The sequence below is a fragment of the Halichoeres trimaculatus genome, unplaced genomic scaffold (assembly GCF_033239565.1).
Source record: "Halichoeres trimaculatus isolate MK-OKI-2021-1 unplaced genomic scaffold, fHalTri1.1 fHalTri1_scaffold_22, whole genome shotgun sequence".
Classification (NCBI taxonomy): Eukaryota; Metazoa; Chordata; class Actinopteri; order Labriformes; family Labridae; genus Halichoeres; species Halichoeres trimaculatus.
The window spans coordinates 23,113,768-23,139,029 of record NW_027437200.1 but is presented as its reverse complement, the minus strand read 5'-3'; the positions used below and the strand labels follow the sequence as shown (position 1 = coordinate 23,139,029).

The 25,262-nt window shown below is 44.5% G+C and overlaps 2 protein-coding genes across 7 annotated transcripts in view; both read right to left on the bottom strand.

The window, feature by feature from the left end:
* Positions 1-4,892: 4,892 nt before the first annotated feature.
* On the bottom strand, positions 4,893-7,667 carry LOC141811215 (uncharacterized). Its single transcript, XM_074699196.1, has 5 exons — positions 7,625-7,667; positions 5,819-6,124; positions 5,461-5,712; positions 5,099-5,332; positions 4,893-4,999 (listed from the first exon to the last, which is right to left on the bottom strand). The coding sequence occupies exons 1-5, from the start codon at positions 7,665-7,667 to the stop codon at positions 4,893-4,895; spliced, it is 942 nt and encodes a 313-aa protein (XP_074555297.1).
* A 1,815-nt stretch (positions 7,668-9,482) lies between these two features.
* The window catches only part of dlg4b (discs, large homolog 4b (Drosophila)), a 29,555-nt gene continuing 13,775 nt past the window's right edge, over positions 9,483-25,262 (bottom strand). For 2 of the 6 annotated variants that reach the window (XM_074699008.1, XM_074699010.1), the window contains 17 exons: positions 24,810-24,935; positions 19,193-19,243; positions 16,807-16,931; positions 16,541-16,710; positions 16,214-16,350; positions 15,973-16,123; positions 15,514-15,782; positions 15,223-15,325; positions 13,501-13,597; positions 13,232-13,408; positions 13,107-13,144; positions 12,971-13,018; positions 12,732-12,833; positions 12,480-12,652; positions 12,277-12,386; positions 11,771-11,862; positions 9,483-11,663 (listed from right to left, as the gene is read on the bottom strand). In XM_074699008.1, the coding sequence (XP_074555109.1) occupies positions 11,557-11,663; positions 11,771-11,862; positions 12,277-12,386; positions 12,480-12,652; positions 12,732-12,833; positions 12,971-13,018; positions 13,107-13,144; positions 13,232-13,408; positions 13,501-13,597; positions 15,223-15,325; positions 15,514-15,782; positions 15,973-16,123; positions 16,214-16,350; positions 16,541-16,710; positions 16,807-16,931; positions 19,193-19,243; positions 24,810-24,935 (2,076 nt within the window). In that variant the 3' untranslated portion in view covers positions 9,483-11,556. Of the gene's footprint in view, positions 11,664-11,770; positions 11,863-12,276; positions 12,387-12,479; positions 12,653-12,731; positions 12,834-12,970; positions 13,019-13,106; positions 13,145-13,231; positions 13,409-13,500; positions 13,598-15,222; positions 15,326-15,513; positions 15,783-15,972; positions 16,124-16,213; positions 16,351-16,540; positions 16,711-16,806; positions 16,932-19,192; positions 19,244-20,065; positions 20,448-23,269; positions 23,855-24,809; positions 24,936-25,262 lie in introns of those variants that run through there. The other 4 variants (XR_012600151.1, XM_074699011.1, XM_074699013.1 and 1 more) reach the window with 4 other exon arrangements.

Here is a 25,262-nt window from a genome sequence, read left to right as displayed (position 1 = left end):
CTGCCTCTCCTCCTCCTGCTTCTACTCCTCCTGTCTCTCCTCCTGTCTCTGCTCCTGTCTCACCTCCTCCTGTCTCTCCTCCTGTCTCTGCTCCTGTTTCACCTCCTCCTGTCTCTCCTCCTGCCTCTGCTCCTGTCTCTCTTCCTGTCTCTGCTCCTGTCTCACCTCCTCCTGTCTCTCCTCCTGTCCCTGCTCCTGTCTCTCCTCCTCCTGGTTCTACTCCTCCTGTCTCTCCTCCTGTCTCACCTCCTGTCCCTGCTCCTGTTTCTCCTCCTGTCTCTCCTCCTGTCTCACCTCCTGTCCCTGCTCCTGTTTCTCCTCCTGTCTCTCCTCCTGTCTCACCTCCTGTCCCTGCTCCTGTTTCTCCTCCTGTCTCTCCTCCTGTCTCTCCTCCTGTCTCACCTCCTCCTGTCTCTCCTCCTGTCTCGCCTCCGCCTGCTTCTACTCCTCCTGTCTCACCTCCCCCTGTCTCACCTACTCCTGTCTCTCCTCCTGTCTCTCCTCCTGTCTCACCTCCTCCTAATTCTACACCTCCTGTCTCTCCTCCTGTCTCTTCTTCTGTCTCACCTCCTCCTGTCTCTCCTTCTTCTGTCTCTCCTTCCTCCTGCTCCTCTTCCTCACCTTCATTTTCTACTCCTCTTTCTCCCTTTCCATCTTCATTCTCCTCCCCCTTACTCCCCTCCATTTCTTTCTCCTGGTCTTCCACCTCCTCCTTTTCATCTTCCTCCTCCTCCTCCTCACTTTCCTCTTCTCCATCTTCCTGTTCTTTTTCCTCCTCCTTTTCCTCCTCTTCTTCATCATCTTGTTCTACATCATTAGTCTCCTCCTCTTCATCTTCCTCCTTATCTTCTCCCACCTCCTCCTCTTCCTGCTCCCCCTTATCTCTTTCTTCTTTTCCCTTTTCTTTCTCCTCCTCCTCCTCACTTTCCTCTTCTACCTCTTCCTCCTCCTTTTCCTCCTCTTCTTCATCATCTTGTTCTACATCATTAGTCTCCTCCTCTTCATCTTCCTCCTTATCTTCTCCCACCTCCTCCTCCTCTTCCTTCTCCCCCTTATCTCTTTCTTCTTTTCCCTTTTCTTTCTCCTCCTCCTCCTCACTTTCCTCTTCTACCTCTTCCTCCTCCTTTTCCTCTTCTTCTTCACCGTCTTGTTCTACATCATTCTCCTCCACCACCTCCTCCTCCTCCTCTTTGTCTCTTTCTCCTTTCACCTTCTCTCTCTCCTCCTCTCCTCCATGGCTCACCACATCTTTCATTTCTCCCCTCCCCTCCTCCCCTTCCTCCTTTTCTTTCTCCTCCTTTATCTGAGCATCCTTTTGTCCATCTCTTCCTCCTCCTCCTCCTCCCTCCTCTCCTCTCTGCTGCTCCTCTTCATCGCTGGTTTCAGTGGAGTTGCCCTGAAACGATACAGTGCGTTAGCTTAGAGAGGAGAAAGAGGAAGAGGAGGAGGAGGAAGAAGAGCACTGACCTCCTCCTCTCCCTCTGAGCTTTCCGACCTCGTCTCTCTTCTTCTGTGGATCTGAAAGAAAGAGGAGCAGAGGGAGGTCATGTGAACACCTGAAAGTTTTTATTTCAAAATAAAATCAACTCTGAATGATTTAAAAACTCTGATTCTTTTCAGATCATTCAGCCTTAAAGAAAAAAAAACGTTATGCATGCAAAATATTAACAATAATAAAAAACGACATTTATCATCAGAGAAGCTGAAACTTTAAAAACAAACCACGAAGAGCAAAAAGAAGAAAGAAAAACAAACTAAGCTTCAACATCCTGAAATAACTCAGAAAACTCTAGAAACTCAGAGCCGTACTTACTGACATGCTCAGACTGAGGCTGAGGAAACACAGGAGGATCAGAGAGGCCTTCATCATCCCTGAGGAGGAGGAGGAGGAGGAGGAGGAGGAGGAGGAGGAGGAGGAGGAGGAGGAGGAGGAGGGACAGAGCACACACAGCGTCACGCTCTCACTCTGACACTGAACAAACTTTCTGTTAAAGCTCCTGTACTCACTCGTTCCTCTGGTCGGGTCGATCCGTCTGCAGGAAAGCGTCAGGAACTGTTGTAACCGAGTGAACGCCGCGCTCACATTTAAACACTCCTGACCTCATGAAGCGACCAATCACAGCCCAGGAGGGACAGGGCGCAGCGTGATGTCACAGACCACGCTCTGTGGTCGAAGTGGTCAGACAATGAGGTGCTGATGGACCTGTCTGTGTCCCCGCCCACCTGTCTGTGTCCCCGCCCACCTGTCTGTGTCACCGCCCACCTGTCTGTGTCCCCGCCCACCTGTCTGACACTCCCGACCCAAACACCAGAGCACAGGTCTGACGATAAAACACTTACACTCTGTGAACTCGTTACACTGGAAACACTGAGACTTTGTTTTTGTAACGTTGTAGCTACACTAAACTACCAACAATCCAAGATGGCGTCAGAGTTATCACAGACAGCTCCACCCGTGTTTAAGCTTTAACTTGTGTTTTAGCCTTAAGATAATGTTTTAGCCTTTAGCAGGTGTTTAGCTTCTAGCTTGTGTGTCAGCTTATAGCTCCTGTTTAAGCCTTTGAGTCATGTTTCAGTCTTAAGCCTTTGTTTTGGCCATTTACTCTGTTTTTGCATTAAACTTGTGTTTGATCTCGACTTGTAAGTCATGTTTTAGCCTTTAACTCGTGTTTTAGCTATGCGCTCTGATTTAGCCTTTAGCCTGTGTTTTGGCCTTAAGCTTGTGTTTTAGCCTTGATCCTGTTTTATTGCTTAACATGTTTTATAAGCCTTTAGTTTTTTTTTTTTTTTTTTTTTTAGCCCTTAGCCTGTGCTTTAGCCTTTAGCTCACTTTTGAGCCTTAGGCCTGTTTTGTAGCCAGTGGTTTGTGTTAAAACCTTATGCCTGTGTTCCGACACAAGCGTACAAGCTTTCATCTTGTGTTTTAGCAGTAGCATGTTTTTTGGCTTAAAAGTCATGTATAAACCTCAAGCTTGTGTTTTAGCGCTAGCCCATGTTTTAACCTTAGCTTGTTTCTAAGCCCTTAGTTCACCCTTTAGTAGTAAGCCTGTTCTTTAGACTTAGCTTGTTTTTGGCCTTTTAACTTGTGTTTGAGCCTTGAAATCACCTTTAAGCCTTTAGCTCGTCTTTTAGCTTCTAGCTTGTGTGTCAGTCTATAGCTCCTGTTTAAGCCTTTAAGTCATGTTTCAGCCTTTAGCCTGTGTTTTAGCCATTAGCTTTGTCTCAGTCTTCAGCATGTGTCTTTGCACTCAGCTTTTGTTTTAGCCTCAATTTGTAAGTCGTGTTTTAACCTTTAACTCGTGTTTTAGCTGGTAGCTCTGATTTTGCCTTTAGCTTGTGTTTTAGCCCTAGCCCATGTTTTAACCTTAGCTTGCTTGTTTCTTAGCCCTTAGTTCACCTTTTAGTCATAAGCCTGTGCTTTAGCCCCAGCTTGTTTTTTCCCCCTTTAACTTGTGTTTTAGCCTTTAGATCATGCTTTAGCCTTTAGTCTGTCTAGCCTTAAACCTGTGTTTTGGCAATTAGCTCTGTATCAGTCTTTAGCATATGTTTTTGCATTAAGATTTTGTTTGAGCCTTAATTTGTAAGTCCTGTTTAAGCCTTTAACTTGTCTTTTAGCTGTTAGCTCTGATTTTGACTTCAGCTTGCGTTTTAGCTTTAAGCACATTTTGTTTTTTGCTTTAAAGTCATGATTAAGCCTTTAGCCCATGTTTCAGCCCTAGCTTGTTTTTAGCCTTAAGCTTTTTTAGCTCTAACCCTGTGCTTAAGCCTTTAACTCAATTTTGAGCCTTAGGCCTGTGTTGTAGCAACTAGCTTGTGTTTTAGCCTATATCACGTAGTTTTGCATTTAGCTCGTGATTGAGCCTGTGTTTTGACTTGTTAGTTGAGTTTAGGTCTTAAACTTGTGTTTTAGCCATTAGCTCTGATTTTGCCTTTAGCCTGTGTTTTGGCTTAGCTTGTTTTTTGAGCCTTTAGATTTTTTATTTTCAGGCCTAAGCCTGAGCTTTAGCCTTTTAATTGTGTTTGAGCCTTAGGCCTGTGTTCTGACACATAAGTCGTGTATACCCTTTCAACTTAGTTTTAGCTGTTAGCACATTTTTTGGCTTTTGAGTCATGTGTAAGCCTTTAACTTGTTTTTTAGCAGTAGCCTGTGTTTTAAACTTAGCTTGTTTCTTAGCCTTTAGCTTGTGTCTTTGTCATAAGCCCATGTTTTAACCTTAGCTTGTTTTTTGGCTTTTAGCTTGTGGTTGAGCCTTGAGTCTGTGTTTCTAGCCTTTAGCTCACGTTTTAGCCTTTAGCATGTGTGTTTTCATTGAGCTTGTGTTTAAGCCTTGAACTCGTGTTTAGTTAGTTTTTAGTTTTCTCTGATTTTGCCTTTAGCCTGTGCTATGGCTTTTAGCTTGTGTTTTAGCCTTGAGCCTGTTTTTTGGCTATCAAGTCATGTTTTAGTATTTAGTTTGCATTTTTGCGCTAGCGTATGTTTTAGCCTTAGCTTGTTTCTCAGCCTTTAGCTTGTGTTTTAGCCGTACGCCTTTGTTTTAACTCCTGTTTTATTCTGAAGCTCATGCTTTTGCCTTTAGCCCGTGGTTTAGCTTTTAGCTAGGCCTCCATCCCTCTCCTGTTCATATTTATAACATTTTGATCTAATTTTCACAACACAGAATTTTTTTTTTTTAATTATTCTTTTGGTGACATGATCAGATTATTTTCACAGCTTAAAGACTGGATCGTTGTAATTTTATAACTTTAATTTTTAACAACACATTTTTTCTGAAAACATTTCGACTTTATTTTCTAACTCGTTTTTTTTTTTTGATGGAGGATGGACACGTGTGACTCAGTTTGTGACAGAGCCTTTCAATCGAAGCTTTATTAATACGTCAGTGACAGAGGCGTCAATGTGCAGCGCTCAGGTCGTGCTCCGTGATGACGTCAGCAACATCATCATAGGCCACGTCTTCAGTGGGCGCGCTCATCTCCACGGTGACAGCCGCTTGTGTTCCTGTGGGCGGGGTTAAGAGTTTAAGGTGGAGGTTAAATATCTGTGTGTGTGTGGGTGTGTGTGTGTGTGTGTGTGTGTGTGTGTGTGTGAACTGTATACCCGTCTTCCTGCTGCAGCAGATGGACAGCATCAGGACGGTGCAGATGCAGTACGGACACACGGCCACTAGATGGCAGCAGATTCTGATCACAGACAGAGGAGGAGGTGCTCCTGATGGAGGAGGAGTGGGAGGAAGAGTGGGAGGAAGAGTGGGAGGAAGAGTGGGAGGAAGAGTGGGAGGAGGAGTGTGAGGAGGAGTGGGAAGAGTGAAAAGGAGAGTAGCAGGAGGAGGAACTGTGGAGCAAACGGAGAGGTGTGTTGAAATCACAGAGTCTGAATAGAAAACAGACTCAAATTCAGATTATAGATCACAGATTATAGATCACAGATTATAGATCACAGATTACAGAGTGTGTTCTGACCCCTGACAGTCAGCTGACTTCCTGCTGAAACCATGGACATGTCGTACTCCCTGGCATGGCAGGTGTACTTCCCCTCGTCTGACAGCTGGACGTGTTCGATGGTGACCTCCAGGGGGAGTGACGTCCAATCAGAGCCGGGCTCGTCTCTGTACAGGCCGGTCAGTTTGTTGGAGCCGTACATGGACCTGCAGCGCAGCGTGACCTCGTCTCCAACGTTCACAGGGAGCGCGGGGATCTCCAGGATCACATGAGCTGGACCAAAGAAGAAGAGACAGAGATGACACCCAAAGCGTCCAGTTACTGAGAGGGAAACTTCTCTGGAATAATCCAGAACGGAAAGTTTGAAAACTTTTCACACCTGACACAGAAACTTTCAGCTCTTCACTCTTTCGTCCATTTTCGTCCTCACACCAGTAAAATCCAGAGTCTTGGATGGGGGACAGGTCTGAGACGTAGCAGGAGGAACCGTCGAACCTCCCGAAGCCGCCCCCACACCACGCAGTGATGAGGTTATAGTCCCTCCTCTTCAGAGTCCACCTGGCAGAGTCCTGGACCCCCTCACAGCTCAGAGTCAGACTCTCTCCTCTCAGGAACTCAGGGCGGTTTGGACTGACGCTCACAAAGACAGCAGAGGAGGAGGAGGAGGAGAGCAGCACGGACACACCTGCAGCCGCAGAAACATGTGATGGTTGTGACACAGGAAGTTCTCAACACTTTAAGAAACTCTAAATTCACTCCTTACTTCTCCTTCTTAAAGTTTCTGTTCACACCTCTGGTCCTGAGTGAGAGGACTTTAAATCAGGAAGAGGAACCGACACAACGAGAAGAAAGAACGATAGAAACAAACTGAAGCTAAAGACCGTTAACTACATAAATCAAATGAATTGATTACATTTAACCAAAAAAGAGACAAAAACTTCAGAAGGGGAGCCAAAAAAAAAAAATTTCAGACAACAAACAACTTCAAAGAGACAACAACACAGACCCAAAGACAACAGAAAACAAACAACTACAAAAAAGGAAAGAAAGACAAAAAACATACAAACAAAACAACCATAAAGAGACAAAAAAACATTAGAAAATACAACAAACAAACTTAAAGAGACAACAGACAACAAACAGGTAAAAATAAAATAAAAAAATTAAGATAAAAATAAAAAATGAAAAAAAAAAAAACTACCACAGGGAAAAAAAACACAACAACTACAAAGAGAGAAAGACACAGAAAACAAAAACAACAGACAAAACACAACACAGAAACAGACAAAAAAAAAACTACTGACAACAAACAACAAACAACCGCACTCGAGCAAAAACTACGGACAAAAAAAACATCAGAATAAACAACCACCAAGAGACTGAACACAACAAGAGAAACAAAAAACTACAGACAACAAATGACTATGACAAAAAAACAACAAACTACTTCCAAAAACTACAAACCAAATTTAACAAAGACAAAAATGACAAAAAAAGGTAGTCAATGAACAACCACCAATGCATAAAAAAAACAAATAAGACACAAAAAAGGAATAAAAATAATTAATATAATAATAATAATAATAATAATAATAATAAAAATAAAATAATGATAATAATAATAATAATAATATATTAATCAGATTAATAATAAAATAATAACATATTTAATAATAATAATAATAATATTAATAATAAAATAATTATAATAATTATAATAATAACAATAATGATAATAATACAAACAACAAAAACTCTGCGGTCAAGGAACGTCAAAACAGAGCCCAAAAAACAATAAGCCACTACAAAAAGTCATCAAACTACCACAGAGGATCCTTCAAGACCCAACCAAACTGGACTTAGACCAGGACATGAAGTCCCAAACCTACACCAGCACCAGAACATTTCCTGAGGTTTTTAAAGAGACAAAAACTAAACGAGTTGATGAATCAAACGTGGACTCACTCAGCAGCACAGACACCAGGGAAGCCTTCATGTTGTCGACTGTTTATCCTCAACCTGAACCCACAGCGCCTTCGCTCAGTGGCGCCATCAAACCACAGCTTCCGTTTTCTGCACGCTGTACAAAATTAAATTTATCCCTCATTAGACCACAGCTTCTGTTTTTTCACCACCATGCTAACTTTCCTCTCCGCCTATCGCAGCATGGACACGTTTATCTCACAGTAAAGGTGTGGCACCACCACCTGACAGCACGCCACAGCCATGGTTAGACGCACGCACGCTAACAGGTTTGAATTTTCAGCAAGTTTTCTCTTTATAAACATCGTCTCCCTGGACTTCTTCATTTCACGCTTGTGGTCTGATAAAGAACAGTAATAACTGGTGTTTTTCTCATTAATGATGTTCCTGAAGCAGTTTCTGTCCAGTTGAAAGCAGAGTCCAGGGTGCGATAGGGGTCACATCTAGGTGAGTATTTCTAGGAACAAATCAAAAACAAACAAGAGAAATCAAAATAATAAAAGACAGTGAAGCAATAAACTAGCAGAAACAGGAAGATCACGTATGGACATGAGAAATGGCCCCTACAGCATGCATTCATGGGTAAATAAAAAAAACAACAAAAAAAACAGTTGTAGTACCGCATTCGGCCACAACATAATGAATGATGCTTTGTGAAGGTGTGAAAGAGGTTTCACAGCTGAATAAAAAATTATGTGTTTTGAAAAAAAGGGGGAGGACTTTTAATCACAGAGTAAAACATATGACTTCCTGTTGACAGTAGGGGGTGCTGTACTTTACCGGACATTTAAGTGAAAATTGCGAAGTTCCTGTTTGGATTTCACCATGTTGATAACAGAGCGTGGTAGTTATGAAAAAAAGATTTCATGCCTGTAGCTCTGAGTATTGTGAAGGGTTGCGTTTTTGTCACCTAGGGGGCGCAATGGAGCATGTATCAACGTGAAAGCGTTTATATGAAATATGAAACAAAATATATGATGTAAATCAGTTAGTGTAACGAATGTTTCTCATAAAAAAAACAATCTGGTATTGCATAATAAAAAAAGTTACTTTAGTTATTTTTTACAGTGTATTAGACCGATAAAACATGATCATGTTTCATCGGTCAAATACACTGTAAAAAATCAAATTTAAAATGACTTAAAACAAACTGAACAAACAACAAGGAGATGTACACAGCATCAAAACCAACATCATCAAGTATTTAAAATATACTTTGATATTATATTTGTCATACAGTCAATAGGCAACATACAGCAGAGTAGCTCTTCAGCGCCATCTACAGCAGTGGAGGTGGGGAAGTGGTATTTTACTTCTTATTTTTATTTTCATAAAAATATCGAAGTTAAAAGTTGAAGTACCAATAATCCACCAAGCAGTTCAGTTCTGCTCGTCTCGGTACGGTACACATTTCATGGTGTTTCCTTTAACCCAAACTGGGACAGGTCCCCGAATTACCGACCCGTACCGTACCACTTTTTGGCACCTTTCTGTCGGCATGCCAAACAAATCGATCCAACCCCAGAAAGTGGAGCTAGAAACACTGCAGACCATTGATTGGTTGAAAGATTTGTCACTTCCTGTGTGATAGCTTGCGCGTTTTGTGACAAAGAGCCACATGACAACCATGAAGAAGACTGGATGTCTTCCATTGTTGCTCTTTGTTTACTGTGTTCTGTTTTTCTTCTTTGCTGGATTTATTAGCAGGTACGGCACTGCTATGCCGTCACGCTAATATATAGCTAACACTGCTGTTAGCATCCAGTTTAGACCCCGCCTACCAAGAAGGGCACGGTTCGCTGTGGAAAAACAGACAACATCAGGTTTTACTGATCCGACCCGTACCGAACTGTACCAACCTGTACCGTACCACTCGTACCGAACTGTACTGATCCGTACCGGACCACTTGGGGGAAAGTGGCCAAGCTCTTTAGATTCTTTCCTTTTAACCTTAAATTTGCCATAAACGTGTAACATGGAGCCCAATAGGGACTGACTCACTGCTGGAGGCAGACTCTGGTGGACACTCAGGGAACTGCAGTTTGAAATCAGACGCACGGTCAGCTTTTATAAGGAATTTATTTCAATATTTCAATAATTGAATTTCATTTATAACTAATTATTTCATTATACAACAAGCCAGTCATCACCAACAGCCTCCTCTGTACTGTGTCTTTAAGTGTGTGTGTGTGTGTGTGTGTGTGTATATCACAGGATAATAAATATATTGAGATATGGTTTTATAGGTTTTACAAAGTGTTTCTGTCAGTGCTCAGAAAGAAAAAACAACGACAAGTAAACCTCTGTGTGTGTGTGTGTGGTGTGTGTGTGTGTGTGTGTGTGTGTGTGTGTGTGTGTGTGTGTGTGTGTGTGATGACATTACATCATCAATAATTATGATCATTTTCATTATAATAAATATATTTATTCACATGACCCTGATATTCAGTCTGAAACCAGCTGGAGAGCAGCAGCCGCCATGTTGGATCCGCCATCAGTCCTCGTCGACACACATGATGTCATCGATTTCCTTTCCGTTGGAAAAGTGTCGGCTCTCCCAAAGCATCGTGGGTAAATGGAGGTAAGACACGTGAGGAGGCGTGGCTACAGGTGGCCTTGCCCCTCTTCTACCTGTCCAGGTGTTTTGATGCAGGCCTGAAGCTGTAGCTCCTCCCCCTGTGTTAAATCATCATCTCTGGTCCTGTGCAGGAGCAGGGAATCATGGGAACTGTAGTCCAGAGTCCAGCAGGATTCTGGGCAGACTCACAGCAGGGGACTGTGGCTGGTTGATCAGTGGCTGGGACTTATGGGTTATGGAGTCCACCTGTCCTGTAGGTGGAGTCATCCGTCACAGGAGCATGGAACTGTGGGTAATGTAGTCCTTAGCCTTTAGCTTTACGATGAAAGCGTTCAGTTTCTGCTTGTTAAAGCGAAGCAACAAAAACTGTCCTGTCTACTGAAAAAGAAGAGGATTATGGGCGTTGTAGTCCAAAAAATTACGGTTGTAGTCCAGATGAGGAGGTTACTAAGGGAACTGTGGAGGGAGTCGGATGGAGGGATTGTGGTGGTTGTAGTCCATAGGATGAGATTGACTTTCATTGTCCATGAAGGGAGTTGTAGTCCAGCAGGGATTTGTAGTCCACATAAGGAAAACCCTTAATGATGGATTCCACACCAAAGGGATTGTGGATGTTGAAGTCTACATGAAGTTAGTGGGTGTTGTAGTCCATTTAAAGGAGTATGGTGGTTTTTGTAGTCCATGTGAGAGGGGTTAAGGTGCAGCAATCCGTATGAAGGATAGTGAGTGCTTAAGACCTTAAGAAGGAAGATTGTGGGATTTGTAGTCCACATAAAAGAGGACTGTGGATGTTGTAGTCCTTAAGAAGGAGTGTTGTTGGCGTTGTAGTCCACAGGAAAGAGGATTGTGGGAGTCACAGTCTGTGTGAAGAAGGATTGTGGGTACTGTAGTCCACATGAAAAAGGACTGTGGAAGTAGTCCGTATTAAAGGGGACCACAAGTGGTTTAGTCCACATAAAAGAGGACTGTGGGTGTTGTAGTCCTTATGGAGGGGGGTTATGGGTGTTGTAGTCTAGTGTTTGATACTTTAAGCCCTGAATAGACTGTGTGTTTGAGCCCCATCGTTTTATTTACAGTCACACAAGTCTTTATGTACACTACACACAGACGCTCACACAGGCACGCACACACACACGCACACACACACACACACACACACACACTCACCATGTGCACGTCACATAAATAAATAGATAAATAGATAAATCAATAAATAAATAGGATAATATAAATACTGAATATGAACTGAAGTCTACTGTCCTCTGATTTACTCATAATACAGAATTATTCAACCAACACAACCAGCCGCCTGTCTGTCTCTGTCTGACACACAGACAGGCGGAGAGACAGACAGGTGCGCCTGTAAGAGAGAAAACACGCCGCGGCTTCTGTCCGCTCAGCGCGCTCACGTGTCGTCCTCCCGTAGAAAGAAAGAAAACTGTAAAAAGACAAACGCCTGCCCTCCGTCAGGTCACAGCGCTGAAGGGACGGGGGGTGAGGGGGTGATGTCGGCAGCGGTTTCCATGGAGACGGCGCCTGTGGCTGGCAGTGGCCGATCAGAGTCTGTCGCGGGCGGGAACCCAGATATACGGACCGCTCTGCTCCTCGATGACCACCTTCACCAGGTGGTACACCTCCTCGAAACTGTCCCCGTGCACGATGGCTGCACACACACACACACACACACACACACACACACACACACACACACAGGGTTAACCGTGCACCTGGAGGAGGTGTGACGTTTTCTGTGTAGGAAGTTGTTGTTACCTGTGAAACACTCCAGGAAGTCCTGCTCCAGTTTGATGGCTCGATCCAGAGCTTTCCTCGCCTGATCCTCCGACAGGCGCTTGTTCAGATCCCTGCACACACACACACACACACACACACACACACAAATCATTGAACATGCCTCGCAGACGCGTCCCTGTGCCATAAAGTCGTCTGATTCTTTCCAAACTTAGACTCGTTGTCGTGGAAACTGGCTTTTTGTTTTCTTTGGCGTTTAGACAATCAGAGAAGAGAAACTGTCGGAGGCAGCGCTCTGTGTGTGTGTGTGTGTGTGTGTGTGTGTGTGTGTGTGTGTGCAGGGGGCGGTATGATAACTAACAAAAGAAACTGAGCTAATGAAAGTCGTCTCCTGCCCACAGGAAGTCGTTCACATGCATCAGGAGACGCTGTGACGGCGCTACGTTACAGTTACATCACACATCATCACAGCTGCGCAGACCCTTATGACCTCACTCATGATGTCACTGATGACCTCACTGACTTACAGGATGTTTTCCAGGGAGCGTGGTCGGATGAAGATGGCGATGGGGTGGAGCTGAGCCGCCTGCAGCCTCCTCACGGCATTCGCCGACACATCCAGGATGCAGTGTTTCCCCTACACACACACACACACACACACACACACACACATTAGAGCCTCGCTGCTCTGCCTCTACTCAAACCTGACGTGTCTGTGAACCCGTCTCACCTGCTCGGCCACCTGTCTCACGCTCTGCACCGACGTCCCGTACAGGTGGTTGTTGTACTGACCCGCCTCGATGAAGCGGTGCGACTGGATGTCCCGTTCCATCTGTTCCCGTGACGACACAAAGTGGTAGTCCCGCCCATCCGCTTCGTAGTCCCTGCGCGGGCGAGTCGTGTCTGCACAGAGAGGAAGGGGATACGGTGTCACTTCCTGTCTGCTTTCCTCTCACTTCCTGTCAGAAAGTGCGATACTTACGAGGGACGCAGGAGCCGAACTTGTCGGGGAACTCTGAGAGCAGGTCGTCGTTTACCCGGTCTTTGGTCGGGCCCAGGATGATGACGGGGCGGGCGTAGTCCACTGAGAGAAAGAGACAGACCTTGAAACGATGGACGACGCGACAGCTCTCCAAAAGTGAAGCCAGATTTTTTAAAGCTCCCTCTGCTGACAGCCAGAAGGACGTTTTCCCTGAGGTCAAAGGTCAACGTGGGACTCACCTTCGATCTGAGTGATGAGCTCGTAGCTGTGGACGAAACCTTCTCTACCTGAAACACACACACACACACAGTTACACACAGGTACACACCTTTAAACGTGTTTACAGACACACACTCGTGAAGACGTTATCCTCACCTTTGCTCTTCATGCGGGACCACTCCTTCCTCTCCACTCTGAAACACACACACACACACAGCAGAGATGAGCCAGCAGCTTACACTAATGTGTGTGTGTGTGTGTGTGTAGGGGGGTGTTCTTACCTGTGTTTGGACGGGACGTAGCCCACCTCCTCCAGCTCCCCCTGCTGGTTGACTCTCCTGGCCTGCCACCACTCGTCGTCGGAGCTGTCCATCACGTGGAGCACCTCCCCGAAGTTGAAGTCCAGAGCCTGGGACAGGACGCCGCAGTCCCACTGCTTATCGTAGTCGAACAGAGCCCTGAAACACAGCAGCACACACTGTTTTCATGACGACACACACACGTCACACACAGTTATCTGTGAGGACTCACCTGGACGGGGAGAGCTTACCTGATGTAGAAGCTGCGGTTCGCTCTCAGACTTCCTGACGTGCTGTTCATCATCTGCTCCCGCAGGTCGTGGATCTTAGCCTCAAACCGGCTGTACTCTGAGGACACACACACACACACACACACACACACACACACACACACACACACACACACACAATTTTTGTGTTTTTCTCACTGTTTTAAAAACATCTCTTTAAGCATTAATTCAAACCAGACTGAATTTATTCGAACAGAGTCAAACCAGAACGAATCAGTTTGAGTCGTATTAAACAAATCTATTTAAATCCAGCTGAGCCAAATGAACCAAATCAGTGCGATTTGTATCGATTTGAACCAAATTAGATCAAATCCAGTCAAAGTAAACCGAATGAATCTGAGTTAAATTGACTTGAAACAGAAAAAATCAGTTTGAGCCAAACCAATCAGAAACAACTTGATCTGAATCATTTGAATCATTTGAATCAAATTTAATCGAACCAAACCGAATCGATTTAAATTGAGTTAAATCAAATTAAACAAAATGAACTTAGTTTAAATCAAAATGTGCTAAATCATTTTTAATCCAATCAAACCAAATCATTTTGAATTGAACTGAAATGAGTCAAACCAATCTGAATCACTTTGTATTGACTCTGAATGAATTTGACTAAACCAAATCAATCTGAATCCCAATGAATCAAACAAAACGAATCAGTTTTAGCCGAAACGAACAGAAACAACTTGATCTGAATCATTTGAATCAAACGTAATCGAACAAAACCGAATCAATTTGAATTGAGTTGAATCAAGTTGAACCAAATGAACTTGGTAAAAATCCTAACAAGCCAAACAAATTTTAATCTTATTAAACCAAATCGTTTTGAATTGAATCGAAATGAGTCAAACCAAACTGAATCAATTGATTTTGACTCTGACTGAATTTCACTAAACCGAATCAATCTGAATCCCACCGAATCAAACAGAAACAAATCAGTTTGAGTTGTACTGAATCAAACAAATGAACCAAATTGATTTGAGTTAAATTCAACTAAACCAAATTAATTCGAATCAATTACAATCAAACTGAACTGAATCATTTTGAATTATATTTTAATCGATTCAAATCAAACTGATTCAAAACAATTTGAATCAGATCCCATTCAATTCAAGCAAATCAATGTGAATCGAAACAAACAAATCTACATATTTGAACCAAACCAAACGGAATAAAAACAAATTCCTTTGAATCTGACTGATTTATCCAATTTGGGCTAAAAATCGACGAGACTTTGTCGTCTTTTTACAAATTCCGATGTTTCACACAGATGTTACCACCAAATCACCAAATCTGAGAAACCTAGCCTGATAAGACTCGTTAAACATCCAGTGTAATAACCTTAATGAAAGGTGGGGTTACATAGACAGCAGCTTCACATTAGCTCAATGCTAGCTTAATGCTAGCCTAACGTTAAGTTAACTATATTGTGCTGTAGTCTGTTGTTTATTTACAGTAAGGTTATTATGTTTTCGTTTAAAGTATGCTAAGTTTTTAATTTTTGTCTAACGTTTGCCAAATGCTAACTTTATGCTAACTCAGTAAGTGTTAGCTTTATAAAATCTGTGTTTATGTTGTTTAAGTGTACGCTGAACAAGATCTTAGTGTTAGCTTAACTCTACTTCAGTATCAGCTTAGCGTTAGCATAATGCTAACTCATTCATAACAATGTATGTGTGCGCTCACCTTCAGGTCTATACTGGGCTACTATAGTGACAGTCTGTCCGGCGTTCTTCAGGGCGGCTGCTGCCTGTTCGTGTGTCGCATACCTGAGATCCACACCGTTCACCTGGACACACACACACACACACACACACACACACACACACACACACACACACACACACACACACACACACACACACACACACAGAATTGGCGTTAATCTCTCTGTAACTGCTGGTACTACAGCTCCCAGCATGCTCTGCAGGATGGAAACAGGAAGAGCTCCGCCTGGTCTGAGGACCTGGTACTCACACTGAGGATCTGGTCCCCCTTGCGGAGCTCCCCGCTCAGGTCTGCTGGTCCTCCTGCGAGGATGAAGGAGATGAAGATCCCCTCTCCGTCCTCTCCGCCCACGATGTTGAAGCCCAGACCGGTGGATCCACGCTGCACGCAGACCCTGCGAGGCTCCCGGGAGTACTCGTCCTCTCCCAGCATGCCGCGGGGGATCGGGGAGTATCTTCGTGGAGACGGAGGAGGGAGGGCTTGTGGGTAATCACACATGTAGTCTGGCTCCATGTAGGCTGCAGGGAGAAAAAGATCATGTGAGATCTGGAGTCTTGCTACTGCCCCCTAGTGGGAGCTGTGGAACTGCAGGAGGTCTGAGTCATGTTCAGAAAGGTTCTGGACTCCAGGTATGCATGAGGAGGGGCAGGGAGCTCTCAGAACCAGAACTTTCTGAACATCAGCACACTTCCTCTCAGGTATACGTACAGCTGGTCAGGTCGGGGGGGCTGTATCGATCAACAGGGTGGATGTACTGCGAGGTGGGCGTGGCCACCTTCAGGTAGACCACCTCTCCTGTGTTCTTCAGAGCGGACACAGCGTCTTCATGCAGGACGTCCTCCAGAGACGTGCGGTTCACCTGTGGGGTCAGAGGTCAGGTCAGTCCAGGTCAGTCCAGGTCAGCGTGGAAACACAAAAACTGTTTTTCTTTGTGTGTTATTTTTCTCACAGCAAGTATTTTGTCCCCAATCTGTAGCCGTCCATCTCGGTGCGCCGCTCCGCCCTCGATGATCTTTGTGACGTAGATGCTGTTATCTCCAGGAACGTGTTGGTTCCCCACGCCACCCGCTATACTGAAACCCAGACCTGGACCAAACAGGAAGAGAGCCCTTCAGATTAAAAGCCTCAGAGTTAGCTAGCTAGACGACCTGCAGCACCGATCACGTTTAAAAATCAACGGTGAAAATGATAAAAGAATAAAAAACTCTTCCTGGACTGAAAGTGTCACAGAGGCATCACATGTTAAAATTAACAGGTATCTTTAGTAAAGACCCACCTTTCGGTCCTTTCATCAGCTTGATCTGCATGACACGTTCGTTTGGTGGGCGTCGCCGCAGCACGTACAGCCTGACCACAGGCCCCGCCTCCTTCAGCGCCTCCACAGCGATAGAGTGAGTGACCTCACGTACGTCCACATCGTTCACAAAAACAATGCTGTCGTTCACCCTGCAGAGAGAGGTGGAGACGTCAGGATCATGTGACAGCAGGTAACCAGGAAGTAAACCCTGTAGCAGAGACAGGAGTGAAGGTGAGTGTGTTTACCTGAGGCGTCCGTCCTGAGCCGCGGCTCCTCCAGGGATGATCTTTGTGATGAAGATTGATGGGTCGTCTCCGATGTGAGGATTATCTGTTCCTCCAGCGATACTAAAGCCCAAACCAGAATTCCCCTGAATACACACACACACACACACACACACACACACACACACATAAAAACACACACATTAACATTATACAGATTAACTGTAGTGTGTACTTAATAAAAGTGTAGGACGCACTTTGTAAGTGTAGTGGGTACTTTGTGTAAACATAGTGTGTGACTTGAAACAAAGCAGTGTAAACTTGTTATAAGGTAGTGTGTACTTTGTATCAGTGTAGTGTACTTGTTTAGACATAGTGTTGACTTTTCTATCAGTTTGATATGAGCTCTCATCAATGCAGTGGGTACTTTGTATAACATAGTATGCTCTTCGAAACAATGGAGTGTAAACTTCATATCAGAGCAGTGCTTACTTTGTATCAGTGTAGTGTGTACTTTGAATAAACATAGTGTGTACTTTGTCTCAGTATAGTATATTCTTCTTATAAACATAGTATGTACTTTGTGTGAGTATAGTGTGTTCTTCATATAAACAAGTGTGTACTTTGTGTTAGTATAGTTTGTTCTTTGTTTAAACAAGTGTGCACTTTGTATTGTTACAATGTGTCCTTTTATCGACAGAGTGTGTACTTTGTGTTGGTGCAGTGTGTTCTTTGTATAGACATAGTGTGTACTTTGTGTAAGTGTAGTGTGTTCTTTGTATAGACATAGTGTGTACTTTGTGTTGTTGTAGTGTGTTCTTTGTGTAGACATAGTGTGTACTTTGTGTTGGTGTAGTGTGTTCTTTGTGTAGACATAGTGTGTACTTTGTGCTGTTGTAGTATGTTCTTTTTGTGAACATAGTGTGTACTTTGTGTGAAAAGTGTATGTTCTTTGTGTAAACAAAGTGTGTACTTTGTGTTGATGAAGTGTGTTCTTTCTATAAACATAGTGTGTTCTTTGTGTTAGTGTAGTATATTGTTTGTATCAACGTAGTTTTTGCTCTGTTTAAGTATAATATGTTTTTTGGATCAACGTAGTGTGTACTTTGTTTTAGTATAGTATGTTCTTTGTATAAACATAGTGTGTTCTTTGTGTCAGAATAGTGTGTATTTTTTTGTTGGTAAACTGTGTTCTCTGTATAATCATAGTGTGTACTTTGTGTTGGTATAATGTGTACTTTGTGTTTAAACAGCTGACTCCTACATCATGGTTTTATTCCATAATTTTGTGTTTTGTCGACTGTGCTTTGTCCCTTTTTGTGTTTCCTGTCTGTAACTCTGTGTTTTTGCTGCCACCTGTCTTTGACAGGTCTCCTTTGAAAATCTCAGCAGGACCATTCTGGTTAAATAAGGGTTAAAAATAAAGAAAAATACTTTATTTTAGAGCAGTGTGTACTTTGAGTTGGTGTAATGTTTACTTTCTACCAGTGTAGTGTGTACTTTTTTAGCGCAGTATTTACTTTTGCCGTTTCCCAACACTCACTTTGAGTGCGTTAGTGCGTTCAAACTGACAGGATGGAAAAACTGATTGCACTTGAATTTCCTCCTGTGTACTCAGAACAGACAAAAAGTAGAGTGTGGTTTGAGGAGACACTTTTCACACTGGATGATCGCGATGTTTGCTACGAAGCTGAAGGGTCGGGAACAGATCAAATGGTGGGTGATGGATGTGACCGTTGAAAAGCAGAAGAACAGCTATGAACGGCCGTGAAATGCGATCATAGTTTTCGATAACTGCAAAGGTGCAGAGTTTGATTTTGGACGACACTACCCTGTTAGATTTCATGAGCTGGTCCAGTGAGAGCAGAGCAAACACAGAGCTCTTCATGTGAGTGTCCTTACAGGAGTGTGTGATGTGCAGCACAGCTTTAGTTTCAGCATCTTTAACCTGGTAACAGTTGTTAGGTAGCAGTGTCAGATGAGCCTCTGTCAGTGCAGGTACGTGTGTGTGTGTGTGGTTTTGTGTGTGTGTGTGTGTGTGTGTGTGATCCCAGCAGACGGATGTGATTCATGTGATGATTAAAGTTTTGCTCTGACAGAGTTCAAACTTCAGCTTCTGGAAGTTTCTAAAATAAACCAGCAGAGATAAAAATAACTGTGCCGTCAGCCAGGCGGAGTTTATTCTGTTGATGTCACAGCACCGTGTGTGTTTGTGTGTTGTGTGCTCAACATGTCCCACTATGCACAATGACGTGTGAGTGTGTGTGTGTGTGTGTGTGTGTGTCAGTGTGGTTTCGTACTTGATTTTTGTGGTTGTGCATTGCTGTGTGTCTGTGCCTCCCTCTGTGATACTGTGTGTGTGTTGTGTGTGTTGTGTGTGTTGTGTGTGTTGTGCCGTGTGTCTCACCCTCTCCAGTGTGATCTCTTCGTACTCCAGCTCTCCCTCTGATCCGTTCATCTGTAAATAAAAAAAAAGAAAAATTAATCACATCTCTGCTGACTGCTCGTCTCCACGGCAACTCCATGGTAACAGATGTTCAGCCCTCAGGGAGCCGGTTACCTTGGCAACTGTTACTGTAGCTATAGTGACAACCTCTCTTGCTCTCATCCTTTCTCACACACAGCCACTGCCATGACATCACTTCCTGCTGTCAGATCAAAGACGGGGTCCAGGAACTGTTTGGCTTTACAAACACGTCATGTGACACTCAGGAGCCAATCAGCTTCTGCGACACAGACTTTTGGCTCCAATCAGGCGACAGAACAGAACATGAAGCATCAATGGGTCAACCACGTAAGACATATGCAGTGGTTCGTCTCTGTGGTGGAGTCCCCTCCCTTCCAGGTGCCCATGTGGACTGTCAAAGCAGAGGTGGGGAGAGCACATCTCACATATGACACTGATCAAATCAGACACAGCATGACGTCGGAATTTCACACTTTGGTCCAATTCCAGGTTTGAACCTCATCACATTTTTTTTTTTTAGGCGTAGCTGTATCACGGCATTTTAAACGTTTTTGAATCTAGTGGTCAAAACGTCAAGCTAACCATAGAGGCGAGTTTTCGGAATCTGCCGATAGCGTGCCAATGTTGAGTTCTGTGAGATGCAACAACGTCCAGAAAGAGAAGTCAAAGACGGACAGCGCCCTCTGCTGTTGCCAGCATGAGTTTTAGAGTTCACGTCAGAATTTTTGGGGCACAAACCCCCAAAAAGGGGTGGAGCTAAGAGCCACCACCATAATGTTACAAAGCTATATGTTAGCATAACGGCAGTCTTACCGTACAGGTGTCTTATGTAAGCAGCCAGGTAACAGCGCAGCAGGTGTGATGTAAGGCTGGAGGAGAGGTTTGGTCCCCCTTTAACAGTCCGCTCTCTGAACGTCGCAGCTCACAGGGTGTTCTTTTCGCCGACACAGTCACGGCTCAGGTGTGATTGACAGGTGGCATCGACACGTCAGGACACACGTCTGTCTGTTCTGTCTCCCAGCTCCAACATGCTAGCATCCGTAATCCCTCAACAGCTGCTGTGTGAACTCGTCAGGACACGTCAGCTTCATGTCCCCGAGCAGATACACTCTGTCACCTTCCCTTTCAAAATAAAAGACCCCCGCTGCTGTTTGAAGGCACCAGAGACTGACTGATCATCAGTGGTTAAACATGCCCTCTCCTTCTCTCTCTGTCAGGGAGGGGGGTCCCTGCAGGCGGAGCAGCTGTCAGCGCTCGCTTGTCTTCATTGTGTTTGTCTCTGGAGAATCTGGAGGAGAGCTTCAATAGAGTTATATAACAGAGAGGAAGGGGGGGGGGGGTAGACTGACAGTAGCAGAGAGAAGCTGTGTTACAGTTCTCTCTGAATTAATTAAACCTATTCCTCATGTCCCTCGACAGCTCCCTTCCTCTCCGTGTTATTGTTCAGAAAGGTCAGAATCAGCACCGCCGGGCTGAGCACAGGGATGTTACGTTCACTCATGAGACAGCTGAAAAAATCTGCTTACATCAGGGACCGTCATTATCAGGGAGGTTTAAAATAAATAAATCAAACAAGCTCCGCCCACCAATACATCTATTCAGCCAATCTATTAAAACTACTTCAGAAAACCTGCTCTCCCTCAGATTTGTCCTCGTTGGTGCTCACTGTTTGCTGCTGCTCCCCCTGCCTTGGCTTTCCATGTGGGCATATGGAAGAGTAGTGTGTTCTCCCTGCCACAGGCTTCAGCATGGCACATGGAAGGGCACGAAGCTCCCAAAACAGCTACACAGCATCAAATATTGTTGCATGAAATTAACAAATCATTAGGCGACGTGTTTGTCGTTAAAGCTTTAAACGTGGATTTACGTCGTAAAAAGCGAAAAAAGTTGGGAGACGACCAACGCTGTACTGTTCAGGTCAGGATCAGATGCTAACAGACAAGCTCACTGAACACCACGCAAAGTGTATTAGCAGCACGCTTTCAAACATGTTGCTTATTTGCGTCCATCCTAATGGTGTCAAAAGCAAGCTAGCAGACCTTTAGCTTGATAAAGTATATGCTAACAACGTCAACAGAAAGCTTGTAGCTAACAAAAGCCCATGCAAACTATGTCAATGGAAAGCTAACAGACATGGAACGTACTGAGGTACAGGCTAACAGTATTGATTGATTTATCACAGAGATGTAGCCAAATAAATTCAATGCTAACAGTGAAAAAGATAAGCTAACAGACATGTAGCTTACTGGAGTTTATAGTTGCAGTGTTGATGGAAGGCTAACATAGATTTAGCTTAAAGACCCATATGCTAACAGCACCAACAGAAAGCTTATAGGAGTGTAAGCTAAAAGTGTTGATGAAAAGCTAACAGCTATATGTAGCTACATGAAGTCCATTAAAACAGTGTGGACAGAAAGCTAACAAATATGTAGCCACTGAAAATCCATGCTAACAGTGTTGACTGAAAGGTAACAGACATTCTTAGGTCCATGCTAGCATTGTTGAAGGAAAGCAAACAAACATGTAGCTTACTGGAGTTAATGCTAACTGTGTTGATGGAAAGCGAACTGACATTTAGCTTACACACATACACACTAACAGTGCCAACTCAAAGCTTACTAAAGTTCATGCTAACAGTCTGGACAGAAAGCTAACAGATATGTAGCTCTCTAAAATCCATGCTAATGATGTCCACTGAAGATAGACATTTGTCTTTCTTAGGTCCATGCTAACATTGTTGAAGGAAAGCAAACAGACAGACACATAGATTACAGAAGTGCATGCTAACAGTGTGGCTAGAAAGCTAGCAGACTTGAAGGTAACTGGAGTCCAAGCTAATGCTTTGACAGAAAGCTTATAAACATGCTAACTTTACTCAATTCTAATGTTGTCAACACAAAGCTAACAGACATGTAGCTTATTCGAGTCATGCTATGCTAACAACGTGGACAGAACGCTCACAGACTCAAAGCTAACTGAAATTCAAGGTAATAGATTGACAGACAGCCTATAAACATGTTGCTTACTTAACTCTATGCTAATTGTGTTAATAGAAAGCTAACAGACATGTAGCCTATTGAAGTCCATGCTAACAACGTGGACAGGAAGCTTACAGACTCGAAGCTTACTGAAATTCAAAGTAATAGTTTAACACAAAGCCTTTAAACATGTTGCTTACATGACTTGATGCTACTCGTGTAAACAGAAAGCTAACAGACATGTAGCTTCCTGGAGTTAATGCTAACAATGTTGCTGGAAAGCTTAAAGGCTTCAAGCTAACTGAAATTACAATCAGTGGTTTGACAGAAAGCCTCTAAACATGACGCTTACCTAACTCCATGCTAACCGTGCTGACAAAAAGCTAACAGACATGCTTATTGAAGTCCATGCTAACAACGTGAACAGAAGCTTACAGACTTGAAGCTAACTGAAATTTAAGTTAATTGTTTGACAGAAAGCCTTTAAACATGTTGCTTACTTAACTCCATGCTAACCGTGCTGACAAAAAGCTAACAGACATGCTTATTGAAGTCCATGCTAACAACGTGAACAGAAGCTTACAGACTTGAAGCTAACTGAAATTTAAGTTAATTGTTTGACAGAAAGCCTTTAAACATGTTGCTTACTTAACTCGATGCTAATTGTGTCAACAGAAAGCTAACGGACATGTAGCTTATTTAAGTCGATGCTAACAACGTGGACAGAAGCTCACAGACTTGTACCTCACAAGCGTCTACATCAGACATGTGGTCTACAAGGGTCCATGCTGACCTCTGACCTTTGACCTCCGACTCCTGACCTCTGAGCACACTCACCACCACCGACCACGATCTAATCAGGACCATCCCTCCAAACAAATCAAACTTCACCTTTGGGTGGTCAAGTCACAGCACAGGTGAAAGCAGCATCAGCCCCGCCCCCTGACAGAGGGAGGTGCCCCCCTCTGATTGGTTGGAGCAGAGGCCCCTCCCCCTTCCCCTTAGAGATGAGCACATGCTAATGAGCGCTGGTTCCTACCATCATCCTCTGCCTGTGTCTCTTGGCTTTGCGCACGTTGTTGATGAATCTTCTTCCCATCTTCTTAGCATACCACACCGACACAAACATCCCTCCCCGTCTGTCTCTCCACCCGTCTGTCTCTCTGCCCCCCCCCCTCTGTTACATAAAGACGGATGGAGCGAGCGATGAATAATTAACCCGCGGAGAGGAGGCTCTCAGCACACGCTCGTTAGGCTCCTTGGCTGCTGCTTCCTGCTCGCCCTAACGAAGCGCAGCGCCGCAGACATGACTGACAGCTCGGCTCATCACTCTGTCAGCCCTCGCTCGCCCAGAGAGAGAGGAGGAGAGAGAGAGAGAGAGAGAGAGAGGGGGTCGAACGACAGAAAATCCTCAGAAGAAGAAGAAAAAGAAACCGACGAACGACGAGATCCACGAAAAAAAGGAGAAAGGAAAAAGAAAGGAAAGAGAGAGAGGCTGTGTGTCGCTCGCCCTCTCTGTCATCACTCGTTCCTCCTCCGCTCACTCACTCGCTCGCTCCGCTCGACCCTCCTGACGCTCCGCTGCACATCGCCCTCTCTCTCTCCCTTCCTCCCTCTGTTTCACTATGTCTTTCTACCTCTCTCGCCCGCTCTCTGAAGGAATCCCCTCCCCTCTGTGATGTCACTGGGTCGCTCGCCCCAAGAACGAGAGAGAGAGAGAGAGAGAGTGTGTGTGTGTGTGTGTGTGTGTGTGTGTGTAAATGAATTCTTACAAAAAGAATGATTTCAGCAAACACACACAATCTCTTTCTCTCTCTCTCTCTCACACACACACACACACATTCAGGCTAATGTTGTTGCCATGGTGACAAGACCCCCCCTTTGTCACCCCCCCTCCATTCTCATCGTTGCCATGGTGACTGACGAGCAAAAAAGGCAGAGAGATGCATCACATTTAGAGTGGGCACAGGCAGCCCACGCTGAGTGTGTGTGTGTGTGTGTGTGTGTGTGTGTGTGTGTGTGTGTGTGTGTGTGTGTGTGTGTGTGTGTGTGTGTGTGTGTGAGTGAGTGATGACCTCAGATCTGTTAACTCTCTAACCGACACGTTGATGTGACGCTCTTTCAAGGACCCTTCAGTCGTTCCAAGGATTCCAGGATCCTTCCCAAGGACCCTGAGGGGCCCCCACAAAGACAGCTGTGACGCTTTCAAGGACCTCTCCAGCAAACTCAAGCACCTCTAAAACCTCTCCAGGACCTGAAGTTCCTGCTGTTTGGTGTCTGGAACATTTTCAAGCACCATCACAGCTTGATCAATGACATCAGTGACCAATTCAAGCACCTCTCAGCTGTTTCCAAGACTCAAGGACGAGTCCAGATTTCTCAAGCACCATGTAGGCTGCCCCAGGACCAGAAATAACCCACTTAAAGTCACTCTCACTACCCAAAGGGATTTTCAATGATTCAAGGATCTCAGGATTCTTCCAGTACCCGCACAACCTCCTCAAGGACCCTGTTTCAAGGTTTTATCAAGACTTTGTATGAAAGTCGGGGTGTGTGTGTGATCTTTGGTGTGTGTGTACCGTGAGTGCGGCAGGGTGTGTGTATCCGTCCAGGTGTGCGTGGCTCAGCTCTGTGCTGCGTCCGTGGGTCATGTGACCGGGGCTGGGGTCGAGAGGCGGAGTCTCATCGTCTTGGTAACGATACTTCTGCAGAGACACAGAGCACACCAGCTGTTAGCATTAGCTGTTAGCATTAGCACATTTTTTGTTTGTGTGTAAACATACGTCTCTGGGCTCACACCTGAACGTTCAATGACCCCTAAAACCAGATCAAGGACCAGGAAAACCTCAACAAGGAGCTCTAAACCAGACCAAGGACCATCAAACCTCAACAAGGAGCTCTAAACCAGACCAAGGACCATCAAACCTCAACAAGGAGCTCTAAACCAGATCAAGGACCAGGAAAACCTCAACAAGGAGCTCTAAACCAGATCAAGGATCATCAAACCTCAACAAGGAGCTCTAAACCAGATC